At 55.1% G+C, this 13351-nt stretch overlaps 2 protein-coding genes across 3 annotated transcripts; one reads left to right on the top strand and one right to left on the bottom strand.

Moving 5' to 3' along the window:
* The first annotated feature begins 303 nt into the window (after positions 1-303).
* Positions 304-3674, top strand: MPV17L2 (MPV17 mitochondrial inner membrane protein like 2). Its single transcript, XM_020884468.2, has 5 exons — positions 304-780; positions 1432-1602; positions 2591-2667; positions 2801-2929; positions 3186-3674. Exons 1-5 carry the CDS (start codon positions 549-551, stop codon positions 3276-3278), a joined length of 702 nt encoding a protein of 233 aa, XP_020740127.2. The 5' UTR covers positions 304-548; the 3' UTR covers positions 3279-3674.
* Positions 3675-3724: 50 nt separating this feature from the next.
* Positions 3725-9415, bottom strand: RAB3A (RAB3A, member RAS oncogene family). Of its 2 annotated transcripts, none has more exons than XM_020884467.2 (5): positions 9234-9415; positions 7911-8138; positions 6669-6787; positions 5526-5650; positions 3725-4578 (listed from the first exon to the last, which is right to left on the bottom strand). In XM_020884467.2, the coding sequence occupies exons 2-5, from the start codon at positions 8136-8138 to the stop codon at positions 4388-4390; spliced, it is 663 nt and encodes a 220-aa protein (XP_020740126.1). In that variant the 5' UTR covers positions 9234-9415; the 3' UTR covers positions 3725-4387. The 2 variants fall into 2 exon arrangements, with proteins under 2 accessions (XP_020740126.1, XP_020740125.1); XM_020884466.2 differs by having other exon boundaries at positions 9254-9414.
* Positions 9416-13351: the final 3936 nt, after the last annotated feature.

The raw sequence follows: 13351 nt of genomic DNA, 5'->3' as shown, positions 1-13351 counted from the left end.
AAGGTCAACGTCCAGAGAGGAATCCGCGCAGCCTGCGCGCGCAGCGGAACTTATCCCGGCAGCCTTAGCGCGCAGCAGAACTGGAGCCCCGCCTCCGCGTCCCCGAATCTTTGCGGGATTGGATTTCCGCCCCGGTAGCCATCACTTTTCAGGAATTGCCGGAGAATCTGGAAATCTGAGGGGCAATTTACACGGGAGAACTCGGTAACTACCGTAGATTGGCCATCTCAACGCGGGAGGCAGGACAACAGGTTGTGATTTTTCCAGCCTGAAGTCAGTGATTGGTCAGTGAAGTTGGCGGTCAAATAAGAGTATGACTACGGCTACACAGGCCAGAGCAGAAAGGGGCGGGGAAACAAGGGTGGAACGACAGTAATTGGCGTGCGCGGTGTGACGCGAAGCCTTGTGATTGGTTCGTAAGGCGCAGAAGGCGGTGTGAGGCTTCGAAGCAGTCGGCGATTGACTGGAGCGATTCGGGGCGGGCATACAAATCACGAAGGCACTGTTCGATTGGCTACCACCGCGCGGGGTACTTGGGATTGGCCGGCATGGGCGGGGCGGTCCGCTGTGCCGGTTCCTGTGTCCGGCGGACGATGCCGTCCGGCGGCTGGCGCTGGCTGCGCGGCCTTTGGGCTGCCGGTCAGCCCCTGTTCCAAGGCCGTGCGTTGCTCGTCACCAACACCCTGGGATGCGGCGTTCTCATGGCGGCCGGGGATGGGGCGCGCCAGTCCTGGGAGATTCGCGCCCGGCCCGGCCAGAAGTTCGACCCCCGGCGCTCAGGTAAGGGGACCGGTGCTGCTGGCTTTTCACCCCAGGAGCTCTTTGCCCCCAACTTCTGATCCGGAGACCTGTGAACCGGACCTGAGCTCCGTGACCATGTCCCGTGACCTCAGTTCCTGGCAAGACCCTTGACCTCATCATGCACCCTAGACACCCCCTCCCCGTTCTCTGCGTCCCTTCCCCCTCGAGTCTTCATCTCATCTCCAATACGTAGGGTTTCTGTCCGCTGCCGTCCTGACGGTCAGGTCCTCGCCCACCCCCTGATCTGCTACCCTCTCTCTTGCACTGACAGACTTAGCATTGAACACGATATGCTGCACCCGGGGTAGTCAAAGGCACAGCGTCTGGCTGCCAGCCAGCCTTGGGTCGCACCCTGGTCCCACACTTCCCTATCAGCTGTGCCTCTGTTTCCTCCTTCGGAAAGCGGGGCGATGGTAGTACCCTTTGATAGGGTAGTGAGGGAATGAGGGAAGAAGATGCAAAAGCACCTCTTGGAATGGTACCTGGCGGTGGAGCTAGTAATGAAAGAATATTTGGTTCTGCCCTGGAGGGGTGTCCGGCTTACCCAGCTCTTAGCTAGGGAGGGAGTGGATTAGGGGGGGGAAGGTTGCTGGCCTAACGTGCCCCCCTTAACTCTTGGACTGTCCACAGCGAGCATGTTTGCAGTCGGCTGCAGCATGGGCCCCTTCCTGCACTATTGGTATCTCTGGCTGGACCGCCTGCTCCCTGCGTCCGGCTTCCCTGGCCTCCCAAACGTCCTCAAGAAGGTCCTCATTGACCAACTGGTGGCTTCTCCTATGCTTGGCGTCTGGTACTTCTTGGGTAAGGAGTTCTGTGAACTTGGGCTTGGTCCCTCCTGGATCGGGGGGGGGGGGGGGGGGGTAGAGCCAGTTTTGTGTCCAGAATGTGGAGATGTGTTATTGATGTACCTCCTATGTGGGTGGCCCAGGACTGGAGGCTGGGGTTCAGTGGTGACAGGACAGACCCAATGGAGTCAGGTGTGAATGGCAGAATCACAGACAGTGGTGCTACATGTAGGAAGGATGAAGACAGTGTCTGATAGGGCTGCCCTGGATGATGGTTGGGAGAACTTCTCCAAGGAGAAGATGCTGAGATGAGACATGAAGAAGGAGCCAGCGGGCCGGGAGTGGGGGTGGGGCGGAGGGGGAGGACAGCTGGTGCAAAGGCCCTGGGGCTGGAGGAAGGTGAACTGAGACTGAGGTTGACAGGGCACAATCATCCTAACCCTTGGCTCTGGAGAGCTGTTCATTCCTTGCCACACAGGGTCAGTTTTATTTCATTATCTGTAAAGGTAAAGGAAGGTACCTGACTGGTAATAAAACCGCCTCAGCAAGGGTGTGTCACCACCCCGCAGGGTACGAGTGTATACAGGACAGACCTCTGACTTCTTGTTTACCCGTTTCAGCCTCCCCGCTGTGCCCCACTTCCCACTGCAAGGCCTTTAAATGTCCCGGTTCCTCTGCTTGGGGCACTGTTCCGCTGCCTGGGGTGGTGGTTAGTCGTTCAGTTGTGTCCGACTCTTTGCGACCCTGTGGACTGTAGCCTGCCAGGCTCCTCCCCATGGTATTTTTCAAGCAATCCTGGAGTGGGTTTCCATTTCCTCCTCCAGGGGATCTTCCTGACCCAGGGATGAAACCCGAGTCTCCTGTGTCTCCTACACTGCAGGTGGATTCTTCACCTGCTGAGCCATCTTCGAAGCTGTTCCTCGGGGGTCCTACCCCACCCTCTTTACCACTGTACTCCATACTCCCCAGCCCCTGACACTCTCATTTCTTGGTTTCCTTCCTAGGCCTTGGCTGCCTGGAGGGCCAGACCCTGGACGACAGCTGTCAGGAGCTGCGGGACAAGTTCTGGGAATTCTACAAGGTGGGCATGCCTGCCCAGGCCCCGCCTACCCCTTCACCTCCACCCGCTTTCATCTTGCTTCTGACCCTCCTTTCAGGCCCCACCCAAGTCCCTCCTGGCTCCGCCCCTCACTACATTCCGCCCCTCCCGATAGGCTGACTGGTGCGTGTGGCCTGCTGCGCAGCTGGTGAATTTCCTATTCGTGCCCCCCCAGTTCCGAGTCACCTACATCAACGGCCTGACGCTAGGGTGGGACACCTACCTCTCCTACCTGAAATACCGGGTGAGTGCAGTGGGCACCCAGGGGGCTTCTGGGGGGGGGGGGGCCGCATGTGAGAGCCCCAAATGGCAGTACAGCTGCCCTTCAGGGTGAGGGCTGCCTGTGCCAGTGACAGTCTGCCCGCGCCCCGTGGTGGGTGGGCAGGTTGCTGATCACCAAGGAGGTGAGGACCAAGCCTGCATCTGTCCAGCGAGGAGGGCTCAGTGGGGTGCCTAGGGGGAGGAGCAGCACATGTAACCGGATTCTCTTGTGCGGTCAGATCCCAGGCCCCTTGACACCCCCAGGCTGTGTGGCCCTCGGCACCATGCAGACTGAGCCCCCAGATGCCAGACAGCAAGGCAAGACTGACTGAGCCTCCGCCGACCAGCCACCTGGGCAGGAAGGGGAACCGACTCCTAGGCCAAGTCCTAGCCGCACCCTGACTCCTGGGCATCTGCTTGGGCTGCCCCTGCCAAGCCCACTGCCAGGCCTCAGTTCCTCCCTCTGGAACACAACCATGAAGATGGACAGTTGTACCTCAGCCTTTCTGGGACAGCTTCAAGTGACTCATGATGGGCCATCCTCAGCTCTGGGTCTCAGCCAGCCAGCTAGCACCAAGCCCTCAACACTACTGTAGGCTGGGCGCTGGGACTAAGGTGGGGGATATCACTCATCCCTTTGGAGCCGGGCCCCAGAATTTGGAGTCTCCAGTCTCATCCTCTAGTCACGGAGTGTGGAAGTACCATTAAATTTTCTTTGTAATTGAAAATATTGTGGATGAACAGAGCCAGCATTATCAGGCTGGCGCTGATAGGGACATTGTGTCATCCATTCACTTTATTGGGTGTGTGTAGTGTTGTCATGACATCTCCTGGGGGGCTGGGGGGCATGTTTGACACTCATGACGTCAGAACAGGTCTGGTGGGGAGTGGTATCCCAGGGTGGTGCATATCTGCAGCAGCTCCCCCCCCCCCCCACCCTGCTCCCATAAAAGATACAACCTTGGGGGCCAAGAGCCAGGTGGGCCATTTACTGGCTCTGACCCACCCAGTGGTCCACGTTGAGATGCCTGCAGCCACCTGGACCCACCATGCCACAGCCAGGAGGCTGGCTACCTCCCATCACCCAACCAGCCTGCCCTGGGGTGTCATCTGGCCCCCTCTTCAAAACTGATAACTGTTGATGGGGGTGAATTTATAAAAAGGTGGGGTCTGGAGGGAAGAGTGAGCGGTGAGTTCACGGGGCCACGGCACGCCACTGCGGAGCGAGAACAGGGCTGTATGTACAGGGTGGGATGCGGAGAAGGGGGGTGCCCAAGCCCCTGGGGGACATCTCCAATAAATAAATAAATAGCTACGATAATAAATAGGGTGATGGGCTAAATCGGGGCAGGGGACTCACGCCCACAGCCAGTAGGGGCGCTGGCTCAGGCCCAGGGGGCGGGCAGGGGCGGGGCCAGGGTGGGGCGGGGCAGGGCATCACTCAGCAGGCGCAGTCCTGATGCGGAGGCGCCTGCTGATCCGTGAGCTGTGGGCCCTGCTTGGCGCCCGTGACTGCAGGATCGGCCGTGTCCAATGACTCAGACATCTTCTCGCAGATGACATCCACAAGGCGCTCAAAGGTCTGTTTGACATTAATGTTGTCCTTGGCGCTTGCCTCAAAGAACTCGAACCCTGTGGTCGGGGAAGGGAGGGGTGAGGACGCTGGACCCCCCACGTTCAGACACACTTTGCTGAGGACAGGTAACACCTGGAGTTTCCCAGTGCCAGATGCATGTTAAAGGCATGGAGAAGTCCCATGGCGAAGCAACGGTGGACTGAGTCAGCCTAGACTCCTTTCTTCACCCTAAAACCCTCCTCCTCTCATTGTCCCCAGAGCCCCTGCACAGAACAAGGGGGTGCCCAAGCCCCTGGGGGACATCTCCAGTAAATAAATAGCTACGATAATAAATAGGGTGATGGGCTAATTCCCTGCTCCCACCATCCGGCCCAGCCCTGGTCCTGGCAGCATCTGACACAGATCCAGGCCTTTCCAGCTCACACACACTCCGTGGCTTCCTACTGCCCTCTGAAGAGTCTGACTCCCCAGTGTGTAGTTCAGGTCCTGCATGATCAACCATATTTCCTCCAAGTGATCCCCGTTTTCCAGTCATGTAAAACTATTTGCCAAAAAGATCTTTCCCACATTTGGTCACGCTGTTTCTTCTGTCTGAAAGATAACCCTTTTTCTTCAAATACCAGTTCCAATGCCCCACTTCCAGGAAGCCTTAGTTATGCCAGGCAGAGCCTGGCTCCTTGCTTGTTCTGCCAGCCCAGATCCCTCCCTCTCTCACAAATCTGGAGGCCTCTCAGGGGCCCAGCAACACCCAGCACTAGGCTGTGCAGTGACAGTATCAGAATGAATCATTAACTTCTTGCAGAGTGAACTCCTAAACATCCCTCAATATCCACCCGAAATGGCCCCTGGATCAAAGGCCAGCTCGCAGAGAGTATGAATTATCGGGATTCAAATCCAGGCCACATCGTGGCTTAGCTGTGAGACCTTGGGTGTGTGTCTTCCCCTTTCAGGGCCTCAGTGTCCCTTTCCTGGCCTGTGATGTCCAGCGTCACTGGGTACTCACCCAGGTGGTCTGCCAGTTGTCGACCACGTTCCGACGACACAACCCGCTCATCCTCCATGTCACACTTGTTCCCTACCAGCAGCACCTGGGCATTGTCCCATGAGTAGGTCTTGATCTGGGTTGACCTGGAGGAGGTAGTGACAGAGGAAGGTTAGGGCTTGGAGAATCTGAGCACCACCACCCTCCCCCATCTCCTTGTCACTCATCCTACTCAAGCCCCCCACCCCCATTAATTCTCTACTTTTAATATTTATTTCTTTGGCTCTGCTAGGTCTTAGCTGCGGCACGCAGGATCTTTGATCTTCCTTGCGGGATGTGGGATCTAGTTACCTGACCAGGGATGGAACCTGGGCCCCCTGCCCTGGGAGTGCAAAGTCTTAGCCACTGGAAAGTGAAAGTGTTAGTCGCTTAGTCATGCCTGGCTCTTAGTGACCCCATGGACTGCAGCCTACCAGGCTACTCTGTCCATGGAATTCTCCAGGCAAAAATACTGGAGTAGGTAGCCATTCCCTTCTCCAGGGATCTTCCCAACCCAGGGATGGAACCTGGGTCTCCTGCATTGCAGGCAGATTCTTTACCATCTGAGCCACCAGGGAAGCCCACTGAACCACCAGGGAAATCCTGTCCCATTAATTCTTGAGGAAGGCAGGCTCAGTCTCTCCTCCTGCCTTTGTCCTACCAGGAACACTTCTCTCTGTAGGGGCCTGCTCCCACAGTTCGTGAACTTGAGAGTCCCTCTTTCAAGAAGTCTTTCCCACCCTTCCCAGATCCCCCAACCCCCAGAGAATTCTCCCTCTTGAACAAATTCAAACAGTTTCTCAAAAGTTATCATTACTCTCAGCAGAAAATGTAAATGTTTATACCTTCAAAACTTGCAAGCTATCTTTATATTTTCTGTCCCTCCCAGACCTTTTTTTTTTTCCTTTTATGTTTGTAGTTTCATTTTCCTACCTAAAATCTTTCTTTCACGTTATTTTGAGCTGATGCCACATTGTTTTAATGATTATAGATTGATAGTATAGCTGAGACCCCAATATTGTTATTTACATTTCTGCCAAGGGGCTGGGACTCTCTCATCTCGGCCTGTACCCCAGGCTTTGCACGAAGCCTGGCTCAGAAGAGGGCGGGTGGGGGCGCACGTACCAGTCCTGCACCGCATTGAAGGACTCCTCATTGGTGATGTCGTACATGAGGATGAAGCCCATGGCGCCCCGGTAGTAGGCTGTCGTGATGGTCCGGTACCGCTCTTGCCCCGCTGTGTCCTGGGAAGAAGAGGTGGGGTGTCAGAGAGGAGATACATGCAAGTTCCTCAGCATGGGAATGAACTCTGAGATGGTGGAGTCCAGCCCCCTTGAGGTTCAGAGGAGCAGGGGCATGCCCAGAGGCACAGTGGGTCAGGAAGGGTGATTCAGCTGCCTGTCCCAGGGAATGCAGTATCAGTGATCCCAAGGTACCTACAGCATCATTCCTTCACCCATTTGACACACATGGACCTGTGCGTGCTGGGCACTGAGTACACAGCTGTTAACAAAATGGGCCAAAATCACTGCCCTTTTGGAACTGACAGCTCTGTGCAGGAAACAGAGAATCAATCCATGACAAGAAAGAAAATGTATCCTCAGATCACGGAAATGTATCGTCAGAAAGTAATGAGACAGGAGAAGGGAAAAAACCAGGCAAGGATGGGCAGTGTGGGTTGGGGGACAATTTAAAAACTTGAAGGATGAGGGAGGGAGTCATATGAGGGTCAGGGGAAGGAAAGTCTAGGCAAATGCCCTGAAGTGGGACTGGGTCTGGTACATTTGAGGAACAATGAAGAGGCTGAGGTGGAGATGGAGGGAGACAGATGAGATATCAACAGGGGCTGACCAGGTGGCAGGGTCTCCTCAGCCAGGGGAAGGTTGCAGGCGTTACCAAGAGTGAGGTGGGAGCCATGGAAGGACTGTGGGCAGGGAACAACAAGCTCTGGCTTGGGATTTATCAGACTCCTTTAGGACTCAGAGGTGCTGAGGGAGGTGGCCAGAAGACCCTGGTGGAGGAGACTGCTCTTGGCCCAGGGAATGAGGTTGGACCTCTGAAACCTCATCCAGACACTCGTGGAGGAACTTGAATATGGGGAAACTGAGGCACTCAGCAGGTGATGCATCTGATGATGTCAGGGGTAGGACAGGACCCAGCATTTACCCCTTCCCCACCCCTGGAGAGCACTGGTGGGAGAAAGGGGACACTCTCTTCTGTGCGTTTAGCCCTTGGTACACAGTAAGCGCCTCATAAATGCCCAGTGTGTAATGAGTGAATCTAGACAGGAAAGAAATAGGTAGAACTGGGACTGCTGTCCCTGGGAGGGAGAATAATGGAGCCAGAAGGCCCCCTAGCTGGACCCACCCAGATCTGCAGCTTGATCCTCTTATCGTTTCGGTAGATGGTCTTGACCTTGAAGTCGATGCCTACAGTGCTGACAAAGGCAGGCGTGAAGGAGTCGTCTGCATAGCGGAAGAGGAAAGATGTCTTGCCCACGCTGCTGTTTCCGATGATGAGGATTTTGAACATGTAGTCGAAGTTCTGGTCCGAAGATTCCTTCTGCCCATAGCGAGCGTCTGTGGCGGATGCCATCTGGGGGTGTGGGGCGTAGGCGAAGGTGAGGGATTCCCCTCCATCCCCAAACGCCCAGGCTCAGGCTAGAGAGCTTCCAGCGAGAGACAGAGATTACTCTTATCCCATCAGGAGCCCCAGTACTAACGGTGCGCCCCACCGCAGAGGGCGGGCCGTGACCTTGAAAGGCCCGAGGTTCCGGGGGAGGACCTCAGAGCGAAGGGGATGGAGACAACTTGCAGCCCCCTCCATCAGGCCTGCGCCCCGGTCCGGTTGTAACCTAAGCTCTACAGCTGCGCTAGGAGAAGTGACTAACTGTGGCCGGCCCCGCCCCCCATCAATCATTCATGTTCCTCAGAACTGAGCGGGCGCACGTGCACACGCGTGTACGGTACCGCGGAGACGCGTCTCTGCCGTTCTTTTGCCAGACTCCCAGGCTGGGAGAGCTCGAGCTGTGACAGCTATATCACGTGATAGGCACGGGGCATGCACACGCTCACGTGCACACAGCAGGGCACACACTGGGACACGCTCAGTGCACGGGAAAGAGCCAGACACCTATCTGCACGCCAATATGTATATACAAATGTGCAAACCCACCCGTGCGCAATGCGTCCTCCACCCATGCAGCCCAGTACACGTCACCCACACGGGCACACATCTGTGCACATAGGCACACTGTTGTGCACGCACACGCGCAGTCCACGCGTCGGCCTCCACATGCCTGTAACACTCACAATCTTGGGTCGGGATCCCCAGGGTATGCACGAGCATACCCTGGTAAACAGCAAGGGTACACACAGACCCTCTTGCACAGGCGGGCGCGCACACGCGTGTGCACTTCACGCGCACGCGCACGCACTGAGCCTCCCGCGCGCACAGCTTCCCGCAAGGCACTCGCCTCATCTCCCCTCCCCCTCCACCGCAGAGCCGGGGGTGGAGGGATGGGGGTGGGGTGAGGACAGGGCAGGTAGAGGGAGCCGAGGCCCTCCCCCTCCCCAGGCTCGCGACCGCCTCATCCTTCTGTCTCATTTAAGGCGGGCCAACTTCGTCCCCTATCCCAACCTGACCATCAGTCAAATGAAGGTTATGTAGGTGCTCGGCGCGGAAGCTCACCTGGAGGCCTGGGAGCTCACCTTGTTCTGCACTGATGCTGTGGCGACCCTAGCGGCGGCGACTTTTTTGGCAGTGGCGGTGACGGGGCCCACGGTGTGCTGATGTGGGGCTGCGCTGCAGCGGAGGCGGCGGCAGCAGCTGAGGCCCCTGCAGTCCTCGGTGACGTCCTGCAAAGGGCGGGGCGGGGCCTCACATGCAGATAAGGCCGTGATGCCATTCTAGGGCGGAGCCACGGATGGAGATATGGTCTACGGTCGCAGGCTGAGCCGGGAGGGGCGGGGCTCTTGCACAGATTGACGCGAGAACGGGGCGGGGCCCAGAGAGCGCATCCAGTAGCTAGCAGAAGCGGTGCAGGAGGGGAGGAATCGCTTGCTGGCTCCGCCTCTCTTCAGTATAAGGGAGGCGGGGCTTCGCAGCGCCTTCTCACTGGCTTAAATGCTCGAGCGACGGGGTAAGTAACCAAACAAAGATTGCCACCCCCCTCCTCCTGTCCAATGGTGGTTTTCGGGCGATTGAAGGGCCCTGAGGTTGAGGCCTCAACAGAGCCTCAGTCTTCTGGGGGCGTTCCCCTTCCCTGCCCCCACGCACCCCAGGTCTTAGACTCAGGGGGTCCCCGGTCAGTCCAAGGTGCTGTGACCGCTCATTAAACTCCCCCTATTCCCAATTTCAGGGAAGAGTAAGCGAGGTTCGAGAAAATACTCCGTATCTCCTATTTACGGGGTTCAAAGTAAGTATAAAAGAAGAAATAGCGGAAATAGGGATCAAGATAGACCCCGTCTCATTTCTGATATGTACCCTGGTGGCTCAGACGGTAAAAAATCTGACTGCAATGCGGGAGACCTGGGTTCGATCCCTGGGTTGGGAAGATCCTCTGGCGAAGAGAATGGCAACCCATTCCAGTATTCTTGCCTGGATAATTCCATGGACAGAGGAACCTGGTGGGCTGTAGTCCATGGGGTTGCAAAGAACTGGACACGATTGAGCGACTAACACACTCAAGACCCCTGAAGGGGGTCGGGCTAGTAGATGCTCCACCCTGTTTCTGAGATGAAGAAGAGAGAAATCGGGATCAAGAGAGCCACCCTCCGCCACCGATTTCCGGAAAAGGGGGGCTGAGGGACGCTCCGGGAACCCCTCTCCTTCCTGCGCCCCATTTTCCAGAAAAAAATTCAAAGAAAAATTCAAATTGCGGGAGCAGGGCAGGAAAACAGCCTGTCCCCTAATCTCGCAAAGTCTGCGGTTAAAAAAACAAAAACAAAAACGTAGGAAACAGCGAGGTTCAAAGACCCTGCAATAAAGAAGTGGGGTGGGGTGGGAGATGATGTACTCCTGACGGACTCCTGAGCTAAACGACGGGGATGGAGAGTCCTCCCTCTACCATCCTGGCAAAACGAGACTCGGAGATGGAGACTGGGGTCCAAGATGACCCGTCATTCCCCAACGATCTTGATGTTAAGAAGTCAGAGTAGGCGGTGGCGCGGAAGAATGAGACCTCGGCCTCCATTCCAGGGCGCTACCGTCCGCCCCAGCTCCGGTCTCCACTCCCGGCAGGGGGCGTGTGGTCCCAGGAAAATTCTGATCTCCCTTATTCCTCCTCTGGAGACGAGGGGCGGGGCTGGTCCTGTTTATAAAAAGCTCACCAGCTGCAGAGGAGCCTAGAGAACAGAATAATTTAGCGCCTGGAGGCCGCCCCCCACCCCCAGCGCCCCGGAAGTGCGGAGAAGTCCCTCCTGCTCTCCCTGCAGTTGGGAAATCTATTTTTTCCAAAGGATAACATCTTTGTCCCTCCTCCTCACTCGGACTATAAAAGTATCACAAACCAACTGCGGCGAATTGAGAAAATTTTTTAAATATAAATATAAATCCACCTCCAACTCCCCACTGGAAGACCAGCAGTCGAGTTCCCGCTTTGGGGTGGGGAGTGGGGGGGCCCAGCCGTTGCCCTGGTGGAGGTGAAGGCATGCGAGTTTGCTAGGCTCCCTGACCTCCCAGATGCATGTTCGGGGCGGTAGTCGACCCACTTATTTTTCCCCCAAAGGGTAAAAGCTCACAACAATGTGTACCAGCTTCTGCCCAAAGGTATTTGGTATTTAAAAGTAAAACTAATGAAAAAAAAAAAAGTAAAACTAATGGAAGGACTTTATTGTTAAGAATCAGCAAAAGGATCTGAAGTTAGGGATGGTTGAATTGGAGGTGGGAGCTACAGACTTAAGGGGAGATGTCCTATGAGCCTGGGAGACATAGCAGGGCGGGGGGCAGGGGGGAGAAGGGCTCCAAATCCTCTCAGATCCCACCCCACTACCTCCCCACTAACTCATCTTTCTCCTCTGGTGAGTCACTCCATCTTTTAGGTTCCAGATGCAATCTTGCCTCAGGGCCTTTGCACCTGCTGTTTCCTCTGCCTAAGCTGTTTCCCTGGCTCTCCCTGTGCCTGGCTCTCTCATCATCTTCAGGTCTCCAATAAACACCCACCTCCCTCTGGAAGCTCTGATTCAGCCCGTCACTTCCTATCATGTCATGTATTTCTCCTTCCTGACACATCGCCATCAGAAATGTCATGCTAACTCATTTATTCAGTAGCCAGCTGTGAGCTCTGAGAGTCAGGGATGGGTGTCTTAGCACCTCACCTGTAGACACAGTAGGCACCCTGGGAGGGTATGATATGAATGAATCAATGACTCAATGAATGATTGAAGGGAGGGTGACTTTGGCCATTGAGGTTAGGGAAGGCCTCTCCGAGGAAATGACATTTGAGCAGGAATCTGAAGGAGGAAAAGGAGCTGGCCACTGGGAGAAGTGGGGGAACAGTACTCTGGACAGAGGGACCAGCAAGTGCAAAGGCCTTGAGGCTGGAACTCACTAAATAAGCTCAAGGGACAGCCCCTCTTCAGCTCTGTAAGGGGGGCCAGGCAATATTTTCTTCCTAAACAGAGGGCAAACAGGTCCTAGAGTCAAGGCCTGAAAGTTCCCAGGGGCCCTAAAGAACTTATCCTTTCCCTTTGGGTCTAGGGTGGGCCACAAAGGCAAAGAGTGTATCCCTCAGGAAAGACCCTAAACAGGAGAAAATGGGGGACATGGAGCATGCGAGTGACTTCCTCCCTCTCTCTGTGAGCTTCAGTTCCTACTTCTGTGAAATGGAAAGAATAAAAAGGGCACTAATGGTAAAGAACCGTCCTGCTACTGCAAGAGACATAACAGATGCAGTTCAATCCCTGGGTCGAGAAGACCCCCTGGAGGAGGGCATGGCAACCCTCTCCCGTATTCTTGCCTGGAGAGTCCCATGGACAGAGGAGCCTGGTGGGTTACAGTCCACAGGGTCACAAAGAGTCAGATATGACTGAAGCGACTTAGCACACACACATGCACAAAGCAAGCCCATTCCACCTGTGAAATGACAAAGGCTCAGGAATGTTAAGAGATTTGTTGAAGTTGTCAAAGTCAGTCTCTGGGGGAGTCTGAAGATCTCAGTCTGGAGAAAGTTGTAGAAACAAAGCAAAGAGTCCCAGAGAGCTTCTACTATTGCCAGCCTGGAGTGGGAGGCGGAGAGTCAGGAAGGACTTCCTGGAGGAGGGGAGGCTGAGCTGAGACCCAAAGGGTGAGGATGAGGCACAGAAGTATTCCAGGTGGCGGGCAAAGAAGTATTCCAGGTGGCGGGCACAGAAGTATTCCAGGTGGCGGGCACAGCATGTGCAATGGGCCTGAGGTGGCATTGTGCTTGGGGTATGAAAAGCCAGCATGCATAGTGTTCACGGTGAGGAGACGGAGGAATAGCTGTGGCCCAGATTAAAGGAGAACATATGAATGTTTTTATGAATGAGGGAGAGAAAAAAACAGAAATAAGGTGAAATGCTGAAGGCAGATGATCTAGGGGTGAGGTTACAGCAGAAGTTTATTTTCATCCTTACATGTTTCCATTATTTGCAAATTCTCTACAGTGACCATGTATTACTTGCAAATAAAGGGGGAAGGATAAAAAAATTATAAATAAAAATCCTATAAATCTCTGCCTTTTAAAAGCCTGGAAGGAAATGTACCAAGTTCATGATCCAGATGCCCTTTAATTCTCCCTCAGTGAAGTTAGATGATTAATTGTGATGACAATGAATTATCAATGGAAT

Source organism: Odocoileus virginianus, chromosome 3 (assembly GCF_023699985.2).
Source record: "Odocoileus virginianus isolate 20LAN1187 ecotype Illinois chromosome 3, Ovbor_1.2, whole genome shotgun sequence".
Taxonomy (NCBI): domain Eukaryota; kingdom Metazoa; phylum Chordata; class Mammalia; order Artiodactyla; family Cervidae; genus Odocoileus; species Odocoileus virginianus.
This window is presented reverse-complemented; position numbering and strand designations above follow the sequence as displayed.